General features: G+C 46.6%; 1 protein-coding gene across 1 annotated transcript in view; it reads right to left on the bottom strand.

Annotated features, from left to right (window-relative positions):
• Nucleotides 1–7368: 7368 nt before the first annotated feature.
• Nucleotides 7369–22459, bottom strand: part of ZHX2 (zinc fingers and homeoboxes 2) — a 51035-nt gene continuing 35944 nt past the window's right edge. Inside the window, exons 2-3 of the mRNA XM_009277219.2 lie at nucleotides 13415–16102; nucleotides 7369–8155 (exon numbers count right to left, since the gene is read on the bottom strand). Of these exons, the coding sequence (XP_009275494.1) occupies nucleotides 13419–15917 (2499 nt within the window). The 5' untranslated portion in view covers nucleotides 15918–16102 and the 3' untranslated portion in view covers nucleotides 7369–8155; nucleotides 13415–13418. The remainder of the gene's footprint in view (nucleotides 8156–13414; nucleotides 16103–22459) is intronic.

Here is a 22459-nt window from a genome sequence, read left to right as displayed (position 1 = left end):
CACCCCACTGCCTGCTCGCTCAGGGAGAGGCGTACTTCATCTTTGTTTAGATGCTGAAATGCCCTTGAAAGCAAAATCCCCAGCAAGGAGGTGGTTTGGAGATAAACTTGTGTTTGGCAAACCCCTGTCTGTGCCGCGGGGCTGTAATGTGCTGTGGTGACGGTAGCCTGCACTCTGGGACGGTGCTTAACCCAATTACACCGTGGTGCTTTGTGGCCAGCACTGGTGCTCGGTCCAGTGTCCTTCCCTCAGATGGCATAAAATTGGTGTCTGTGAGTCCGAGAAGAGAGTGGTTCTGCCCAGGTTCAAGCGTAGGCCAAGTATGAAAAAAACAAAACAAAAACTCAGCGGCCTCCTGTGATTTAGACGAGCAAAACTCCTGTGCTGGAGGACAAAACCGTGCTCTTTGGGTGAGCGCTTATCGTTCTTGAAGCTGGCACAGCAGAGCAGAGCAGCCCATGCTTCAAAAAGCAAAGTAATTAATTCTCCTTGCTCCCAGCCGCAGCAGTCTCTGTTGTGCAATGCTGCACTGCAACCGGGCATGGAGAAACTTTCTTTCCAATCAAAAGAAGTATTCATTTTTTTGCTCTGACACAGCAGGGTTGGTCTTCCTTTTAATATTACTGAAGACAATGTCTGCCTTGCCTTTCCATGACCTTCAGCGTGTGGCTTCGTGTTAAAATTTCCATCCCCCCACATTCAAATGCTGGCATTAAAAAGAAAAAAAAAAAGATTATAATTCCTTTTGTTTAAATCCCTAATAGGGAGCCTTAGAGCATGCTGCCCTTCAGACGCGGGGATAGGGCTTGGCTTGTGCTCCTGGCTCTGAGCTCTTCACCTGGGCTCTGTCGGCATCATGGAGAGCGGGTCAAACCCACGGACCCCCACCCTGACCTGGGTGCTCTCTGCCTGCTGCTTGCCCAGCTGTGGTTGAAGCCTGGTGATGGCTGGAGAACAGGTTTGGAGCTGTGCTTCCCAGTCTGGGGTACTTCTGCTCTCCCTCTGAATAATGGGGCTAACGGTGCCAAACCCACTGGCATCCTCTTTCTGTCGCAGCTGCTCCAGGTGTGTCCCTCGCTCTCAGCGTGGGCAGTCCCTACCTCTTTGTCTCCAAATGTGTCACAAGTAATAACAACATCAGTCGATCAAATTTAGTGCTGATTTAAATTCCTGGTTGCAGGGAGCCTCCCTGGCTTTTCAGGGCCAGCTTCCCTGCTCAGCATCGTCCCCTCACCTGGAGGCAGTTTTGGGGGAGAGCATGGGGGGAACATGGTCCTTCAGGTGAGGCAGCAGCTGATGGGGCTTAATGATTGAAGCTATGGCCAACCCAAGTGAAGGTAAATGTTCAAAAGTCCCTTGGGAGAACCTGGAGCAGAGCTGTAGGCAACAGACCATCAGAGAGCAGCCAAATAAGCCTGAATTTATGTGAAACTCCGGCTACAATGAGTAGGCACTGGGAAAGATCCCTTTATGAAGAGGTTTAACAGTCGGGTGATAAGACATGATGCTGCTGTTTAATGAGTGTCTTGGGAGCGTATCGAGGCAGGAGGCAAAGTCAAGTAATTCCACCTCACCAGAGAACTGCATCATTGTTCATCAGCATTAGCTGACGGCCCCAGCGCTGAGACGAGAGGGACTGCTGGGGTTATGGGATGACAAAAAAGCAAAATATGTCAGATTTGAACATTTAGGTACAGATATATGTTAAATACCACTGTGTGGCAAAATCTCTTTTGGTATTAGTGATTTTGCGTGAGCAGTTCGGAGAGGCCAAAGAGGCTGAACGGCTCCATTGCTCTCAAGCTGAGAAGAGAGTGATGCGCTTAATACCAAGGCGGATTTAATCACATGCATGCTAATGTGTTATAAAGCACCCCGGGGCACGCTGTGAGCTCCTGCTTTAAAGGGAGGAGAAATTCCCCCTCCGTGGGAATAAAAGAGCAGCTGCAGTGGGGGCCAGAAATGCCAGCCATGCTGGGGGGAGCACCTGGCACCTCCCGTGGGGGGCCCCAAAATGACAAGGGTTGCTGGAAATAGGAGACAGAGGGAAGATGTTTAGGGAGAGACTTAAAGGTGGAGGGAATTAAGGGAGGAAGGTGAAAGCTTCGCCGGAGAGCTGCACCAGGGAAGAGGGATGTCCCGGCAGGATCGTGCAGGACGTGGGTCCCTGAGGAACACCCAGTCCTGGCTGACTCATTTCTGCCCTTGTGTCTTTGCCTCTTGGAAAGGGAAAGGCTTTGGGTGAAAGAATAAGAAATGCCAACAAAACGGCAATGATTTGATACAAATATAGAATGAAGCTTCCTTGCTGCAAGACAAGGCCAAGCTGAACTCCAGCTCTTGCCTTTAGCACATCTATTCTGCAGTCTTGTGAATAACTAGATAGGTGTCTCAGTTTCTCTGTCCATAAACTTGGGTTAATGGTATTATTCCTTTAACTATCTCACAGATGTGTTGCAAAACCAATGATTTTTTAGATTAAGATTGCTGCATTCTAAATTTTACATGGTATATTGCACTGGGATGATACAGACTTTTCAGAAAGAAAAAAAAGAGCAAGGAGAGGATGAGTTTGTGTATTGAAGAAGCTTCATAGATGTCCCACTTTTACTGTGCCCAAGCCAATTTGCTGGCTGTGTGGTTTTCGCAGTACACTTAAATTATGGTAGTTCTAATTATATTACAATTCTCATTTTGGAGCATCAGGTCTGATGGAAATAACAAAACAATGGAAAAAACCCTGCTTTTGCTTACTGCGCTCAAGATGTGTGCTGTGTGATTAGATCTGACAATTACCCGGTCACTCAGCTCTTACCTCCATCCTCGCTAGAGCTTGCAATAATCTGATTGGGATATGGTTCAACTGTGTAACACCCAAGAAGTCCTGCCTTGGTTTTTATGCTGCTTTTTCTTTCCTTCGGTGCGTATTTCACATTCTCTTACTCTTGATACATTTCCTTTTCCTGCTGTCCTGTGAATACTTTCAGAATTATGCTCAAGAGCCACAGGCCCCATTCATAACAGCTTTCCATTAGTTACTGCCCAAATGAGTACCGAAGTCCGCCGTCTCACTGATCTAAATGGTCTCACGTCTCTCTTTTTCTTCAGGAGATGCTTAAAAAAAGTTCCTTTCCATCACTGGTGTGCTCTTTCCTTGCTATCAGGATGCAAATGGACTTCCTACAATGTTGCCTTACGTGTCTTCAAAATTAATTCTTTTTCCCTCTTCTGTAAGCTAATAAGATGTGTCTTTTTGCTACCTAACAATATCTGAGGGCTACAAGAAGATGACAGGGAAAGTTTCAGTGATTAGATTTCTGCTAATGGTGAATATAATGCATGAATATTACTTAGCTTGGTTGCTGTTTTATGTGTGTATTTCTCTAGATTTTAAGTTATCACCACATAAGTATCATTATGGTCATAATTACTCAGATTTCTTGCATAACCCAGCACTTCCCCCCCAGCCCGTGGTGGTCCACATTGTGCTGGGACACCCCTTCTTCTGAGAGTGATCTCTGCAACTGCTGGGCTTCACCCTGCAGGTGCAGGCTCCCTGCACCACTTGCTGGCTGACTTTCAAAGCAATGCATTAATGAAATTTCCAAGGGTCAACACTGGAGATTTGAGGTTAGAAATGGCGCCACTGCAGCGATGTGGTCAAAAAGTGAAGAGCTTTTTTTATTAAAAAAAAAAGAAAAAGGATTTGGGAAAAATTAATCATTTAGGCTGTACAGAGGTTAATATATGCTGAAGTTTCTGCCCCAAAACTTCCAAGGCCAGGTTGGATGGGGTTTTGAGCAACCTGATCTAGTGCAAGATGTCCCTGCCCATGGCAGGGGGGTTGGGACTAGATGATCTTTGAAGGTTCCTTCCAACCCAAATCATTATGTGATGCTCTTATTCTATGCTGTCCAAGTGCTCTCTCACCATGACCACAGTTAATAAAGCTTCTGTCTGACCTGTTGTGCTGGTTTTGGCTGGGATAGAGTTAATTTTCTTCACAGTAGCTGGTATGGGGCTATGTTTTGGATTTGTGCTGGAATCAGCGTTGATGACACAGGGATGTTTTCGTTACTGCTGAGCAGTGCTCACACAGAGTCAAGGCCTTTTCTGCTTCTCACACCACCCCACCAGCGAGTAGGCTGGGGGTGCACAAGAAGCTGGGAGGGGACACAGCCAGGACACCTGACCCCAACTGACAAAAGGAATATCCCATACGGTATGACGTCATGCTCAGCATATAGAGCTGGGGGAAGAAGAAGGAAAGGGGGGACGTTCGGAGTGATGGCGTTTGTCTTCCCAAGTAACCATTAGGCGTGATGGAGCCCTGCTTTCCTGGAGATGGCTGAACACCTGCCTGCCGATGGGAAGGAGTGAATGAATTCCTTGTTGTGCTTTGCTTGCATGTGCGGCTTTTGTTTTACCTATTAAACTGTCTTTATCTCAACCCACGAGTTTTCTCACTTTTACTCTCCTGATTCTCTCCCCCATCCCACTGTGGGGGGAGTGAGCAAGTGCTGTGTGGGGCTTAGTTGCCGGCTGGCATTAAACCATGACACCTGTCCTAAATTGTACCTGTGTTATTACATGCTTGGAGTCCCCAGATCTCTGACAGCAGTAAGGAGCTAATGGCAGCTCATTTACTGAGCAGCACCCTTCGCAGCATCTTAGGGACCATGCAAGGAGAAGTAATGTGTGCGTGTATAATGAAAACCCATCCTTTTGTCAGTGTACAAGCAGACTAAATTAAGAAAGTAGCGGCTACCTAATTCAAGTCATTCCTGGCTTCTGAGTGATGGATTTTAATACAAGCCACATAAAAAAAAAAAGTGTTGCACGAGTGCAAAAATCTGGGGGGTGTGTGTGTGTGTGTGTGTGTGTGTTTGTGTTAACTAGATTTCTTCTGATTAGACCATTTCAAGGGACTTGGGTTAAAACACATTGTGAAAGATGTGATCAAAATCTGAGCACCAGGGACTGCTGGTCCTGGGGGACCCTGCCCAGGAAAGGCTGTCCCGAGCCATCCCCTCACTGCGGGGCTTCGCTGGGCACAGGGCCCCGCTCTCAGCCACGCACTGTGGGGCAAATGTCAGGCTCCTGCACTGGGGAGGCACGGCTGCGCAGGAGGAAACTCAGTGTCAGCAACCTATTTTCATTCATGTGCAACGAAACCCCCATGGCCAAGGCTGTCCCTAATGGCCGCCGTGTACAAACAATGTCCTGATTGTGCCTCGCTGCTTGGACTCTCCTAGAAATGCAGTCACTGCGGCAGTATTAATTAAAAACAAAGACTGCTTGCAATGCCCAGTTTGTGAACCCGTTCCGGCAGTCACACTGAAGCAATCTTTGTGGGGATCTGGGTTGCTTTAAGCTAAAAAAAAAAAGGGGCCGCTGGATCGGCTTTCCCCAGTGAAACCTGGTGTCCGAAGGTTTGGCATCACACCACAACCTGCCTGCACAAACCTACCCGGCGCTGCTGTTCTGCCGACGCCGGCAAAGGCCGTGCCAGTCTTTTGCAAGCCCATTTGTCTGCTGTAGGGGAGCTTCAGCTTTATTATCTGTGCGATGACAGACTCTGGGGCTGGTGCTATTGTTTTATTTGAATTGCAGAGATCTTAAAGAGCCCCAGTCCTGGCCCCTAATCCCACCGTGTCTGGGGCTGTACAAATACAGAAAAACCCAGGTGGGTCTTGTTCTTCCTACACCTCCTGTTGAGCTCCCTGGGAGCGCTGCTGGTTAAGCAAAGTAGGTCAGGGCTCCAGACACACAGACGTACACGCACATCAGACAGGAGAGATGCAAACAGGAATATTAAGCCGCCAAGTGGCTGTTAAAAACTGTGCACAAGGGCAATTAAAATGTTAGCATCCTTTCATGTAAGCAAAGCAGGCAGAAGTGGCAATTAGTTTCAGTTACAACATTGGAGTCCTGGAGGAGCGTCCTCGGAGGCATTTTCTTTTTGGCCACCTGATGCTTGCATCCATCCATTTGACAACCTGCGCAGGGGGTACAGATGTGACTGCGCGGGCACCTGCCTCCATGCACGCAGGAGTACGATGCACAGTGCCACGTGTGATGGGACACGTATACTCACTGCCAGGCTGCCTTTGCCTGTGGAGGAGACAAAGTGGCTTCCCCACCTCTTACCGTTGGCCCGTGTCGTGCAAACGCGGCGAGCGCAAGCGCTGCCCCATCCAGTTACTTCTTTTTGGCGATGAACCAGAAAACTTTATTGTAAGGAAAGTTGCCGAGCACTCACCACCGCCCACTGCAAGCCTCCCTCGACACTTAAATGCTGTGCTGGTGATTAATAAAGATAATTCCATATGGGTGAGTCATGGGGATGGTTTCATTCATTCAGGTTGTGATTGCAACCAAAATAAAGGCACCCCCAAATCCCCATTCCCAGATGCTATCCAACCCCCTGGCATGGGGAACAGCCGTCTAACACCAGGGAAATAAACATCAGTACTTCACCAAGTTCATTTTAATCTGGTTAGTGTTTGCCAAGCTGATTACTGCAAACCCAGTTAAAACCCTAATCGCGGCTCTAAAGACACTGAGCTCTTGTGCACCAAGGAGAGCTGCTCGGGGCCAAGTTTGGGTTTTAAATGGAATAAAATAAAAATTAAAAAAAAAAGAGACCAGAAAAAGGTTACCAAAATGTTTAGCCTTTGTTTTATTGAGTTACAACAAATGAGCAACAAGTTAGAAAAGTTGGATTTATTCAAACTCCCTAGCATTATATTTGTGCAGCGTACTGAAAGGTGGGTAGGTTTTCCAAACCCAGCTCATCAGAGGAACACACCGGACGGCTCTAGCACCCGCTCGCCTACACAACCACGCTCCCGCTCTCCCTCCTCCCCCTCCTCCTCACACGTGCATGGACAGACACCCCCACACAAATCCAAATTAGCAGTATTTGAAAAAAAGTGCACTCAGGAACCTAGGATTGATCGAAAAATTTAGTGGCAAGGATTAATCAGAAATTTCTGTTGTGCGCTACAACATCTAAAGCTGGAGGGCAGACTTGGTTATGGTGTCCATCATTGTACCAGCTGAAGAAACACAAACAAGTTCGGATTATGAAGCATCTTAATTTTCTCGCTCCAACCCCTCTATTTGAAAAAAAGTGCACTCAGGAACCTAGGATTGATCGAAAAATTTAGTGGCAAGGATTAATCAGAAATTTCTGTTGTGCGCTACAACATCTAAAGCTGGAGGGCAGACTTGGTTATGGTGTCCATCATTGTACCAGCTGAAGAAACACAAACAAGTTCGGATTATGAAGCATCTTAATTTTCTCGCTCCAACCCCTCTGGGCGTTGTACTGCATGTTTAAACAAAAAGTGCCCCCCCCCCAAAAAAAAAAAAAAAACAAACCAAAACAAAAAAGGCATTCTAGCCAAATCTTCAGAGACCCATGGTCGGGGCTGGCTTGTGAAAAGTAAAGTACAGGAGCTGGAGAAGACTCGCCATGTAGGAGCACGGAAAAGCTGATATTTAAATACTTCAACCAGTAGCAGATGGCCATAAAACAAAACAAAAAAGTCAAAACAACAAGAAAAAAACAAACCCCAACCACTCCAGAATGACCCCGTAACGCATTTAAGTGGGCTGAAATGTAAACCGGGGTGGGGATCTGGGCTCAGATGTTGATCCACACCAACAAGACTCCAAAAGATTGCAAATCTGTCTTAAAAATGCTTCAGAAAAAATTCTCCTCTCCCTCCCCCACAAAAGACACTTCCCTCCCCCAAACCAACCCCCAAATTTTGCAATGGCATTATATGCAAGAATAACTTGCACCTATTAAAAAGTTAACAAAATTTCCACGTTGTACAAATCTGTTCCAGTAAAGGAAGAGGCTGGGCAGGAAAGTGGGTGGGAGAGAAGCTAAGGAGAAACCTATGTACAAGGACCCTTTTATCTTTCTTTCTTTTCTTTTTTAATGCAGTAGTAGGACTTTGGCACTATAAACGATCCCATGATGATGCTCCACAAGAGTATTTCTTGCTGTGCCTCCGCAAGTGTGGTTTGAGACTTGGAGTTGCAACACGCTATCTCACCCCAGGCAGGAAAATAGAGTTTTCTTCTATTTTCAGACAGCATTTCCCCTTCAACGTCAGGACAGTGCAGCTGAGGAGTACCCCTGCAAAAATTATAAAAGCAGCATATTATTTTTGAAGGCACTATGAACAACTATTTGAGCTGTCAACTAACACAGCATCCAGTTTACATCCTTGCACTCGTGGTAGCACTAGATTTTGTATTAACTGTACCCTGAAGCCTATCCCTATCACAGCCTGATGCTGTGGTAGGGTGCTGGATTTTTGTCGTATATAACACCCAGCTAATAACCCCCTATAGATTTCTAAGAGGGACATACAGCCCAGCCTTGACTCTGCTGATCCCTCACTACTATACACCTTGGGCAGATCCTCACGCTGGCTCAAAAATGATGTGCGCATGGGTTGGGGGCAGCCACTTTGCGACCACAGGACAGATGAAGCTAAAGGCAAGAAGACCTCAGCTCTTTCTTCCCCAGTAAATCCTCTCATTAAATACTTTTTTTGCACGATTTTAGAAAATAATTATACAAACTGCAAGACAATGGAAAAAATTACATGTGCCTGTGCTCTGCAGAGCAGCTCCCTGGCTCCGCTGTGACTCCTGCACCTACATAAAGGCCGCACCATGAACCAGAGATTAAAAAATAACCCCCCAAAAAACAGCCTTCAAATGCTCACCCGCCTACACATATCCTCAGTTGCCAGCACAGAGCAAGGGCTCTATGACAGGGATAATGTTCAGCATGTTTTTCTCCATTGAGGTGTAAACGTGCAAGAAGTGCAAGCACCCACTCAGGCTGGAGCTGCACGCAGCAGCACGAGGTGGCTTTCCTGCACCATCCTCCTCACCCATCCTGCAGCAGCGCTTACTGAAACCTGAGCTAACCCTCACACCTTTTTTGAATGTTGCTACCAGGTCTGTTACTTCCCATAAAAGCAGTGAGCTCTGTCTGGCACCTGCAACGCAGAAAGCAATGTGGTCGAGCCCAGTAAAAGGGCACAGGCTTGCACCAACACCAAAGGCAAAGTCCTCCTCATCCTGCAACCTTTCCTCAAACAGCCCCCTGCTCCTCCTAACTCACTGGAAAATTTTAATTGTTGCATTGGGTTTTGCTTCCCCCTCTGAAGTCCTTCATTGTGTTACAGCTTGGATCTCCAACATGCCTCACTGGTTTCAGGGGAAAAGGCAAGTCCTCCGAACTTCGGCCTCACTCCCTGAAACGCTTTAGGGTGACCCTAGTTCTGCAAAAACCACTGGTCAATCCCACACTGACTTCAGGATGGCACCCTGGAACCCAACACCAGTAACGGGCACTGTAGCTAGCTTTATGGATGAAACCCTAAACCACAAGAAAAATGAGAACTTGAACGGAAAGGGAGGGAAACCCCAGTGCTGTTCATTTCTACCAGTTTCGGACACGGAGGAATGCACTGTGCCACCAGTAACTGAGCGATCTCGGCTCCCGCAGTGGTGCAAAAGGGGTTGGAGACACCAAGAGGACCCAGACCACCCCTGATGCCCAGTATGATGCATACAGCAGAAGCAAGGAGTGACTTCCTTTGGACTCTTTTTTTTTTTTTTCCTCTGGTGTGCAACTCCCAGACATGGTTTTCCTTTGGCACATCTCCACAGAGCAGTGGTCACAGCCATCAAGAGCCAGGGCACGCATCTTCTGGGGTGTCCACCTACCTCGCTCCCACCGTGAGCCATGGACTTTGGTGCCTAATCCTGCAGGGTTTAGGCTTAAAATGGAGGTCATGAGACAACTCTAAAAAAGAAAGTTAAAGGCGGAGAAGGTGTGTGTGGGGGGAAAAGTATGCTTCTGAGAAAAAAACCAAAAGCTCTGGCCTGAGTAAATACTTGTGTCAGGAAAACCCCACGGGGAGACAATGCTATGAAGAAAGCCAGTGGTAGCTGCCAACCACTCTGGCATGCTCTGGTCCCACTCTCATGTCTGAGCTGCAATTTGCTGTATCTAATTTAGGACTAGTTTCTGTTTCTCAGGCTTGCACAAATGGGGACAACAGACCTAATTTTGACCCGTGCTGTTGGAAGGCAGGAATATCTCTACTGATGGAAAGGGAGCTTAAGCTCTCTCTTGGTAGAGCAGTTAGGCCTCGTTACAAAAGGCTTCATTAAGCAGCATCTGGAGCATTTTCATTGATGGCTTTAGTGCACCCTACAGCAGCCACTCAACATCTTGAAGGCCCCAGTACCCTACAAGGACAGGTCTCCCAGCCTCACTGTTCAGGAAACCTGACCTGCTCCATGGAATAAATCCAATTTTGCCAAAAGCTTCAGATACGGACTTAGTAACAGAGCCTTTTCTTAGTCCAGGGATGGTATTTCAGAGCCTGGTGTGAATCCTGCTCTTGCTGAGGCCAGGCATTTGTGAAACTCCCACTAGCTCCAGCAGCATCTGCTGAACATAGGTCAGTTTTGAAAAACTCAGTTTCTAAGGCATAAGGTCTGTCTAAGCTGTAACGCTTCAAAAACTCCTAAAGCTACACACCGGAGCACAGAGTGATTGAGATGGTCTGGAACAGCTCAGGTTTTACAGAAGCCACACATAAATTCAGCTAACAACAGGAGTATGGAGATCGATCACCAAAAAACATTCACTTTAAACTACATATATCAAGCTGAGAAAATAAGAACACCATGAATATCAAAGGACTGTGTTTCTGCCCGATGCAGGGTTCAGCAGTGAAAGTTTCACATAATGCCTGTGTGAGAATCAAGAGAAGTTGTCCCTTGTCAGCTCTTCAGTCCACCTCTTACATGTGACCAGGACAGTGACATGACCCCTCTCAGGTACTGAGGAGTATGATGTTAGGAAAAATCAGACTTTTATATGACAAATGGCAGTAACAAGCTCTCCATCAGGTCTTACGCAGTCTTTGCTTTTGAGCCATACCCTGGATGTCACCTGAGATAACGCTTTGCTAATTTAACACCAAAGTTTTAGTTAAAAAATATGTAAGATAGGCTTCACAAAGATAAGAGTGAAAGCTTATCCTGAAGGAAAAAGGAGCCAGTAGCTGGGATTTTTCCATGGGTCCCATCAGCGTGGGGTATAAAGCTTCCAGCTTTTGTGTCACAACACCTGTGACAATGCCTCCACGCAGGCGCCGGAGAGCAGGCACTTGCGTTTCTGGGCTGAGACTTACAGGGAGAATAAGGGAAAATGAAAGAGAAAAAGACTTTGGGCTTTTGTCAAGTCCCCAGGCCAGCATGCTGAGAAACGGGCAAAAAGCAGGGGACAAAACGGTCCTCTGATCTTACTGCATGGTCTTCGCAGTGGAAGCCCTGCTCCAGTCCACCTCTTCTCAGTAAGTGTATTTTACAACCAGACACCGAAAAGCTCCTCATCAAAAGGATAACCCAGTGAAAGTTTAACTGAGATCAAAGTTCTTATTAAAATTCCTCTCTGATAACACTCGAGCACCTCCATAGCCCTGAAGCTTTACAGCCAGCACCTGGGCCAGGGCATGAAGGCAGGAGGCTCACCCCAACATACCCTACACTGCTCACAAGCACAAAAATGCAGGCACTAAACCTACGCTGCTGGAAGAGGGTTGTTGCAGAGCTTGGTTTCACGGTACAAGAGGTTTCTAAGAAATAGTGGTTTCAGGCACACACCACCCCCACCCCCTCCCCCATTCCTTCTCCTAGTCCCTGGTCTGCTCCCTTTCCTCAGTACAAACGTTTATAGCTAGAAGGGGGAAATGATCTGGAATAACAACCCTGGAAAAAAAAAGATCCCACAATGCATTTATTCATCGTGCATTTGATTTTAAAAGGTAGATCACATCCTGGCTCTCCTTTCTTATGTGGCTGCACAACAGTGTTACCCCAGCATGCCTCCAGCTGATGTTCCAATGTCCTTCCTCCTTTAATCTCTGCCTTTGCCACACAGGTAACACAACCTGCTCCTCGCATCCCTAATTACCGACTTCTGCACGCATAACACAGGACAGTGCCTTGCATTGCAGTCTGGAGCTTTAAGATACTTTGTGATAACAGATGCTGTGATAACACTTCTCAAAATTAGCTGACGTAATTTGTAGTTCAAAATAAAACCACTGCAGGGTTTCCCTTTTCAACTCAGAGAAAATGTCCAGGAGACTTTCGGACAAGTATTGTACAAGGAGAAAGTGGAGGGCTCTAGGCTAGCCAGCAGGGCTTGCTAAGAAAAACTGCACCTCTGCAACAGATAGTAGTTCAATTCAAGTACTGCCAGCTGCAACAGTAAAGTCTTCAGTGCAAGTGTGGAGGGACTTCTATCAGTCCTCGGTTTTGTATTTTCTTTTTTTTAAATTTTGTATTTTTTTTAAATAAATGCTGAAGTATATTATACTTATTAGACACCAGAAAACTACTAACTCTTTCTAAAATAGGTGTTCTCTCACTGTGGCTGTTAATGCAGGATGCTGAGCTCTCTGTGGGATAAGTTCTAGCTCAAGGAAACTCCAGTGTGGGAGAGAGAGACTCAGTTATATCGAGCACAAAATGTTACAGGCTCCAGTGAACTCAATTCAACATGCAAGTCAAGAAATGCTGACAGTGCTTGCTCCAGATTTATACCTGTGCAACTGTGATCAGGAACAGGCTTCAGGTCTCCAAATAACATGTCCTTTCACATTGTGAAAGATCGGATAAAACTCCCTTAAAGAAGGGCCCTGCAGCTTGCTTTTAAATTCAAGATCCTGTGAAGAAGAGCTGCTAAAACACCCACACAGCTTAGTCTGGGGCATTTCCTAAGCCTCTAGAGTGAGCAAGCAGAACAAAGCGAGGTTGGAAACAGTTCTCACCTGCAAGAGGAAGAGAGCACATTTACACATTTTTTTGCTCGCTGTTGCATAAAGAAGCATCTCTGTCCTGGGCCCTTCCCCCAGTGACCTTTTATTCTGAGCAGAGCAGGATGCTGCAAAGGAAGGACCCAAGGTGCAAAAACAGGCACAGCCTCTATTCACGGGAGATCAATGATCTGTTACCAAGGGGGATATTAGCAACTAGTGTTACTTACTATTTCTTTGCGTGGCTCAGCTGGTATGTTTTACATCAAGTGCTGCAGAGGTTACACGGGTCATTTAAAGGCAGAAAGTTTAAGGTTTAATCACTTATCCAGGACTTGACCCACAAGGAGACAAGAAACAAGGCAAATGGCACTAACCCCTCCCCTACCATACAGTTGCTTTAATTTACAAGCAGGATGGGTCTCCCTTTTGTTCAGGCATCCAGCAGGCACAAGGATCCAGCAGGGATGGGCTCCAGGATGCTAGAAGCACACCCAGACAGAGGCAGGCTCAGAGAAACAGGGCACCATCAGCATTACCTGTCTATATGTGGGAATTGTCTCCAGATATACTTTCAGAGTCAAAGTCCGCCAGCTCTGCCTGGCCTTCGGGTGCCGTTTGGCTCCAGCTGTCTGTACAGTCCGATGCAGCGTCATCCTCTCCCACCGTCACCTCCACCCAGTTGACCTCCGCCGGCTCCTCGTTCTCCTCGCTGCCGTGGCCGTCGTGGCTGTTGCACTCCAACCTGTCCGTACCCTCCGCTTGATTCCCCAACAAAGAGTCTTTCAGTGGTTCGCAGTCTCTTTTTGCTCTCACCACTAGTTTCCCCCCATTCTCTTCATTCAGTTTTTTATGCTCCTGGTGATGCTGCCGAGACACCTCATTGCCATTCTTTGAACTCTCGATGTGTCTTGATCCCTTTTTCTGGTTTTGCTCATTACGACCATCAACAACGTACTGCTGCTGGTACTGGTCAATCCATTTAAGCGACCCTGTTCTTAGTGAAGACCGATTTTCCTTGAACCAGCGAACTATTTCAGTTCTTGTGAGTCCAGTCTGAGATGCTAACTGGTCATACTCCTGGGGCGATGGCCACTGGGTCCTTGCAAATGTGCTTTTCAGTAGATGAATCTGCTCTTGCGTTTTCTTAAACGTGGTGGAGGACCCAGATAAAGCACCAGGGAGCTGGGAGCTACTCAGCAGTTCTGCCTGGCTTATTGCACCGTTGGGAGTTCCTTGTTCTTTAATTTTTCTGTATGATCCCATTGAGTCCAGGACAGCTTGCTCCATGCTGTCCCTTATCTTTCTCCGCTCGGAGAACCATGAATCTATCTCCCTCCTACTCAGCTTAGTCTCCACTCGAAGCCTGTCCAATTCTCCTTGGGTAGGAAAAGAGCATCTTAGGAAACTCTCCTCGAGGGCCCTAAGCTGCTCTTGGGTTTTCTCTTTGAATCTCTGGGGAGTAAAATCTGTGTATGGGTGAAACGAACGGCTGTGTCGACCAGCTGAAGGTGCTATTTGATCTTTCCCTAAAGCATCGCCAGGGATGTGCACAATGCCCCTTTGACTTCTGTACCTGTGGTCACTGAACCACTTCTTGATCTCACTCCTGGAGAGACCCGTTGCCTCTATCAGCCGGTAGACTTCCGCATCATCGGGAAACTGGCTTGCCATGAAACTGGCCTTCAGCTCTGCTATCTGCTCCTTCGTCTTTTTTCGCTCACTGGCTGGTGTCAGTGGTACAGCAGTCAACTTGGCAGGAATCTCAGGCATCTGAACTACATGAGGACGCTTGGCCTCTGGGGCACTTGACAAGGTCTGTATCGTCCTCTTTTGCCCCTGGTTCGGGGCAACAGCAAGTGTAATTGGTGAACAGGAAACAGTTGAACCATTTGACACAGGAGTCAAAACCAGACCGGTCTGGCCCAGTATCTGACAAGGCAAAGCTGTCTGGATGATAGGCTGGGGCATTTTTGCAGTTGTCAAAGGAGCTGGCAGGACAGTGATGGTTTGGGGAACTGCCTGGATAGTACCATTGAACATCTTCTTTCTTGCCTCCTCCACTTCTTCAGGAGACCAACTTATACCATGCTTCAAACGTTGCGTAGCAAACCAGATTCGGATTTGTTCTTCCGGATGTTTTGATGCTGCTGTCAACCAAGACAACTCTGCTTGCGTTGGATAAGGAAATTTATTAAAGGAGTTGATCATGGTTGCATTAGTGTCCAGTGCAGAGTTGTATTTGGTACTGTTCAGAGGTACTGGGACCTTGGGGACAAGGTTAATATTTGGTGGCAGCTGTACAGAGGGCATAACATGGGCTAACACATCATGGAGAAGGTCTCCATTTATACAAGCAATAGCTTCAGTGGCTTCAGTTATGATGCGGGGGAGAGTGCCATCCACATGGTTTTCTGTAACTCCCTCTTCCAGCTTTTTGGTACCCTTCTTGGTTTCCCCTTTAGGCTTTCCCAGTTTCATCATGGGTGTTTTACTCGCACTAATTCCCCCATGAAGTGAATCATCACACTCCGCATTTTCTAGCCCACCACTTGTGACAGTGACATCATTAGCAGTGGTCTCAATGGACTGCTCTAGAACAGTCTGATTATTGCGTTTAATTAATTTCAGTTTAAAGTTAGTCTCTCCTGGGTGGTATTTTGTGTTGTGGTCAGATAAAGAATCATATTTTTTGGTTGTGAAGTTGCATTCAGCACAGACATACAGGGGGTTGAGAATGACATTTGGATGCTGAGTGTCAACATGCTCGGTAAATTCATTTAAGTTTTGTGTTGAGTAAGGGCAGTATTTACACTCATAACCGCCCTGGGGTTTCTTAGACTGATTTTCAGCTGGGGGCTTTGCCTCAACCACTTCGCAGTCTTTGACTGAGCTTTCTGAAGGCCAATTTTTTTTAAAGTCCTGCTGCGGTATGCCAGCCCCCTTCTCTTTAGGAGCCTCTACGCCCTCTGCGCCTTCCTGCTCCATGACTTCAGAAGTTCGCACCATACAGGGAGTCGTTGACTTTCTTTTGCTAGCCATAGCAGCCGCTGGCAGTGGGCTGTCCCAAATGGTGACTTTTTTTGACAGGGTGAGCTATCAACTCAGAAGATCTTGCAAATGGCTCCAACCTTCCTTGATTATTTTACTCTGTTCTGTTTAATGAAGAATTTCCACCCCAGCTGTGACCGTCAGCTCCACCAGCAGACCTGTCAGCTGCATGACACCTGTGAAACAAAGCACGCATTGTTAGGCACTGATCTATAAAACACAGATTTAGCAGAAAGCCACAGCTCAAGATATGTGCATTTAAAAGGCCATTTTGGACAATGCTGAACTCCCCCCCACACCCCATCATCAACTTAAGAGTCAAAAATCTTCCCACAAAAAATAAAAGCAGTGGATAATTCGCAATGAAATGCACCACAGGTAGAAGGATGGCTTTGAAACAAATAGGATGAACAGACAGGGGATTTCAATCTCCACTAGACTCAATGTGTTTATCTGGAAAAGAAAGAAGATACTGCTATAAATACTGTATCTTTTTATAGAAGCTGCAGTTTCTATAAATTATTATTTTGAAGCCTGCCGATTTGAAATTGAGTGTGATTTATATTAAACTTAATTACTTCCCACTGTCACTTACCTTGTAAATATGTCTACTAAATGATTGTGGTTACTAATGATGGGTGATTTCTAAATAAAGCTGTATTTGTTGTAAAAGTAAAGGCAGAAAGAAGAGTTAATGCAAATCAACATTTTCAAAGGTCTGTGTCTTGAGGTGGATTCAAAGAAGCTGCAACAGATCTATGGAGGCCTATCAAGTCTTTTCTGGAACAAAAGTTTCCTTAAAACACCACTTTTCACTCATTATTGACAGAGGTAACTAGCAAAGGTCACAGAAGCTCTTAGATCCCTTTTAAACAGAGTCCCTTCCTGTGACCCCGCTGATATTCCCATCGAGCCCTGATCTGTGTACTTCACTCCCTACAGAATTAAAAAAATCCATTTTTAAGCATGATTCATATGTTGAAGTGGTTTTGGAAGTTCCCAAATATAAGAATTCTGTAAAACACATATGTTTAAAAGGATCTGAGGTCAATATCAGTCAGCACAACCACAGAGGAAAACTACACCAGCTGTCTTATGATCTACTGGCACTCATCGGGGTGGATGGAGGGAGGAGGATTTAATTGTCGTAATAGGCATCAATAAAAAAGAAACTGATGTCAATCTCCTACTTGAGAAAATGCCTTTTCTAATCAATGCTTGACTCCAATTTGCTATTCTTCCCGATCAGACAGGCTCTGGATTCATAATACTTCCAGGCCTGATGGAAAACTCATCTTTTACAATCAAGGAGTCCTTGGGATGGGTTGGGGGAGGCACCAGGATTTACAAACTGGAGGAGGAGAGAAAGTGGACATTTGCAGAGTAGGTGACGCCTGCACTGATTTTTGTAGAAGCGTATTAAAAATGGAGAATCTGAACTAGAGATCTAACAAAAGATGTCCCTGCCCACAGCAGTGGGGTTGGACTAGATGGTCTTTGAAGGTCCCTTCCAACCCAAACCATTCTGTGATCTCATGTCTAACCAAACACAGATTTTCTCACTGTGAAACTTGTAAATAATGAGCTGCATCCAGTACCCAGCAGACATGAAGACCAAACGAGATAAAATCCCATTGCAGTTACATCTGGACACATCCAACATCAGCAGACAGCTTATAACCACCTCAGTGCTGTCCCTGATCCTGCTCCTCTCGTTTGTGCATTGGCACGAGAGCCAGAAATAGTTGCTGTAAAAGCAGCCGCTAACTTCTCAGTTCTGTTTGCAGCTGACGAATACTTTGCAAGTCTCTAGAGCGTGTTTCTGCTACTCTGCCCGTCACAGATCATACCACTCCTGTATATATGGAAACCCAGGATGATATACTGCCAGAGGAAGCAGCTCCAGCTGGGGATAAGAGCAGCAATGGCAGCTTCCAGCTCCGTGTACTCAAAACCCAGCATGAAGCAATTCTCCATACACGAAGCACTTCATACCCGAATTGTCCATGAAGCACCTTCGCAGATAGGGCTCTCGCAAAATGCAAGCTGTGAAGCACTAAACACACAGCATGGAGGAGATGCTGTGCAGAGACGCTATTTGTTATATTGCAGATGTGCCAGCATAACCGCACAGTGCTCTGCATTCACAGTCACCACCACCTCCGCACCTCCCAGCCCTGACGGAGACCAGGGATGCTCCTGCACACTCGCTCCAATTTGGTGATGCACTGGAGCACCTGGTTGACTTTCAAGGGTGCATTTAAGCTCCGGGCATTTCTCTAGGAAATGGGACATCTTTGCTCAGCTCCATGAAACAGAGGTGGGGCTGCCCATGGGCTTAGGGCTCTGCCTCAAGCATCTGGTTTGGTCAGGATGACAAAGTGCCATTTCCCTCTAACCTGGGATCACCAACATTGTCATTGTCATTCCCCAAAGCATTAGCACCTCTGAGCCAGCATCTCCTCTTCTGTTTTCTTTTCCCTTCTCCCTTTTAATAATAAAGCAAGCAGATGAACAGTGGAACAAATGATGCCTGGTTTTCTACAGATTTGTGCTGACTGACCTTTAAACTGGATTACACTGAATATTCTCTATTATTTCCACATATTGCTTCAAAATTCCCTTCTACTTCCCCTCACAATCGTCCTCCTGCAGAGTATTTTGGCTGTGATCTGTGGCTTGCTGTGTCCCACTGCAGACAGGATCAGAAGTTAGAGACAAACATGCAACTGTCCAAATGCCCATCTTCCTGGCCACCCATTTTTAATGATACTTGCAGAGAATTAATTATCTTTGAAGCTTCTTCCCTTATAACAAATCTGGCTGAAACAGGCCAAAAGGTGTGAGAAGGGGGCAGAGTGGGCTGTGTAAGCCTGGCTGCAGCTGGAAATAGAGTAAAGGCGATCGGGTCACCTCACTCTCCCCTGCAGATCCCACTGTGCTTGCGACTGATTTTCATAGATGAGGGAAGGGAGGCACAAGGCAGTGCCCTGTGAATGGGTACAGGAGATGAGGACGGAGCCACGGCTCCCAGGATGCTCCTCCACGGCTTGCTCTCCCTCCCAGGCCACACAGCTGCTCCTTTTCTGGTGTATGACCTTCTACAAAATTCATGTGGCAACATCAGCAAAAGGAAGAAAAATCAAAAGACATCAAAGACAGAGCAAGGCTTATTTATATTTCACTGAATACCACCCCCTGCCCCAAGGAAGAAAGAACTAAGAACAAAAAGATAAAAGAATGGGATGGAAGAGAAAGAGTGGAGAATGAGAAACAGCTAGGTTACAACTTTGAATCAATCAAAGGTTTGTTAAAAGTTAAGACTAGATGTTTTGAATTCCCCATTCTCTGGAAGCTCAGTGAGCTCTCTACCACACTGGGTTGCTGTGCTGAGCTCCCATGTCTCATGGGGACACGAGGATCAGCCCCAAGCAAGGATGCTCTGATACAGAGGAAGGGCCAAGGTCCCTCCAAAACAGATATAAATGGGTGGATGGATGAAAAATTCTGTCTGCTACAGTTTTACTAGAAAATTGCACAGATTGTTGCTTCTGTTCTCTTCCATGTCCTATTCCACAGAGTGTTTTTCTGTATTTCTAATTGCTGTTTTGATAACTCTACACTCCGAATAGTTTTTCTGCCACACAAGAATCATTATCCACTGTAGAAATCAAGCCCAAGTCAAATGCTTCTTTTTGGAATTCAGTAACAAAACAAATGAGTTTCAGTCCGAGACGTGCAATTTTGGGAAGCAGGGGAAGACAATGACCAGCCAGAGACCATCTTTGTCCCTTCAACTTGTGTCCTGAAAGAGGGGGAGGAAACGAGACCCAAAACTTGCATGAGCGAGGAGAGTTTACTGGGAGTTCCAAGCCATGGCCACTCCAGGACCTTGGTAAGGATGTCATTTGGGATAAATCACTACACAGTTGCTATGGAGGATGGACCCCCCCATGGCACATATCCAGGAGCTGCACTGTGTACATTTGCCACATCTCACCTGAGGACCTCAGAAAAAGCACCAGGAGCATCTCACAGCTTTCAAACACAAGTTGCTCGCTAGAACATCAAAGCCCCAGCAGAGGGCTTTAAATACACGGTGTGGTTCCTGACAAAGCTGCTAAATGATGCTGCTTCAGCTCCTCTGACTTGGGAGCGAGGCGGCTCTCCTGGGCGGTCGCTCCACTGGAGTTCAGCAGGCCGGGGAAAATGCAAACCTGACCCCACAAACGTTTGGATTTCACCTGCAGATGGCTGATCCTCCAGCTAGTGACGACTCCCAAGATTTGGTGGGGGCGAGAGAAGTTACCCCTCAGCAACATCCAAGGCTTAGCAACCAGCACATCATGACGGGAACCCGAGCTACACTTCATCATCTCTGTCCATGGCACATGCGTCCCTTCAAGGGACAAAATTCACATCTGATACTCTAATGAACGGGGCTGCACCAGGTCAACAACCTATCCCTAGGTCAACCTCTATCCATAAAGCCAGCCTGGTTCACCCTTTATGTTTCGTTATGGCCAGGACCCTGGACAAGCGACATCCTTTTTGGGCTGCTGCCACTGTGGGGTGCCCACAGTCATCGGGTGTAGGGGTGCTGCTGGCAGCTGCCCTGCAAGCAGCCAGTCCCCCTGGATGTGGGGAGAGAAGGTAGCTCTCACCCCTCCAGCTCCCCTGCCACATCTCCTGCTTGTCTTGCCATGCTGCAGGGGGTTGAAAACACAAAAATAAAAACACCTAATTTTTTAATTTTTCTTTTTTTAAAATGAGCAAAAGCACAAAGCAGCAAAAAGCAACAAGGTAAAAAACAACAGCGCTCGGCTCCAAGCAGACAGCTGCCATCATGAACGAGGTCCAAACCAAACCACAGAGAGCCTGTGTGCAGTAACAAGAGCTTTTGATTTGCTTTGCTTCAGCAAAGCCATCCAGGACAGGAGCGTACAGGTCAGAAGCAATGTATTCTTTTAAACCTATCTCCCCAAAAGTGCGTCACAGCAGTTATGAGTGAGGCCACAGTCTGGTTTTGTTTAATTTCTGAAATTTGTTTAATTAATGAAATAAGCCAGCCACAGTCCTCTGATCTTTCAAACCCCTGTTAAAATGGCTCTGGAGCATCCAACGTGAGAATGAAGTGGGACCTAATTTGGCAACTCTGTGCGTGACTGAGGAAATGCCACATTTCCTCCCTGGTCGCCTGGCCCCAGACTGGGGAAACTGCGGAGAACCGCACAGGGAAATTAAACCATACTTTTAGGCCTGGCTGGCACTGGAAAATGTTTGCCTGTGCAGCAATGCCACCTTCCAGCAGCAAAAGATAACTGTACAGTTCAAGCAAAGGGATGGAAAAAAATAAATCAAAAAGCTTTCTCTTGCTGAACATTGAAATCTTTTCATTCTCTCCCATCTTTCCCTTGTGCACATAGCTAGTTTTATAACCCCCCCCTCCCAAAAAACCCAAATATTTGGGTAGAGACTGAACTCCTTTTCTGCAGTGCTGTTCCCACATAGGCTCCTCCGAGGTGGTGGCAGAGCGGGAATTTTCCATGGCAGCTGGGACACAGCCCGGTCGCACAAAGCATTGGCCAAAACCCTGTGAGCTGGGGCTGGGGAAGTGGTAGGGCAGTGGAGAGACAGGGCGAACTGCTGTCTGTCTTCTCTCGTACCTCAAAACACCATTTGGTCTGAAAAAGGCTGTCCAAAGACAACCAAATTTGAAGGGATGTAAAATTAAAATGCAGGGAAAACCTTAACTTTGGCAGAAAGGGAAAAGCGCACCAGAAACGTCACCACTCTGTGCTGCATCTTGCTTCCAGCTGAGGGCTGGAAGAAAGTAATACAACGGAGGCTGAAACAGGTTGAATCCCCCACCCAGTGCAAATGGATCTTTACTTTTCACAGATATACCTTGTTGTTTTTTTTTTTTTTTTAAGACAAACAAACAAAACCAGAAAGAAAAACACTTTAGTGACACTTGTGTGATTTGCCAAGAAAATCTTTCTTATTTTTCATCTCACTGCATCATTTGCTCTGCCCTGTGCTAGCAGAGAGTTCCCAGCACCTGGCCTCATCTGAAAATGAACAGCAGGAAAACCACCACCATGAGGATACCTGCAAATCAGCACAGAGATACAGGGGGTTTCACTTGCAAGGGCCAGCTGATGTTTAAAGAGAGCGGAAGCATTTTTGATGCTTTGTGTCCTGGTTTCGGCTGGGATAGAGTTAATTTTCTTCCTAGTAGCTGGTACAGTGCTGTGTTTTGGATTTAGGACCAGAACAATGTTGATAACACACCCATGTTTTAGTTGTGGCTGAGCGGTGCTTACACTAGTCAAGGACTTTCCAGCTTCTCATGCTCTACTGACTGAGAAGGCTGGAGGTGCACAAGAAGCTGGGAGGGGGCCCAGCCAGGACAGCTGACCCCAACTGGCCAAAGGGACATTCCATACCATGTGGCGTCATGCTCAGTACATCAACTGGGGAAAGCTGGCCGGGGGGGCCGCTGCTCGGGGACTGGCTGGGCATCAGTCAGC

The sequence above is a fragment of the Aptenodytes forsteri genome, unplaced genomic scaffold, assembly GCF_000699145.1.
Source record: "Aptenodytes forsteri isolate BGI_AS27 unplaced genomic scaffold, ASM69914v1 Scaffold49, whole genome shotgun sequence".
NCBI lineage: Eukaryota > Metazoa > Chordata > Aves > Sphenisciformes > Spheniscidae > Aptenodytes > Aptenodytes forsteri.
The sequence above is the reverse complement of the archived record's forward strand: the minus strand, read 5'-3'. Positions and strand labels throughout refer to the sequence as shown.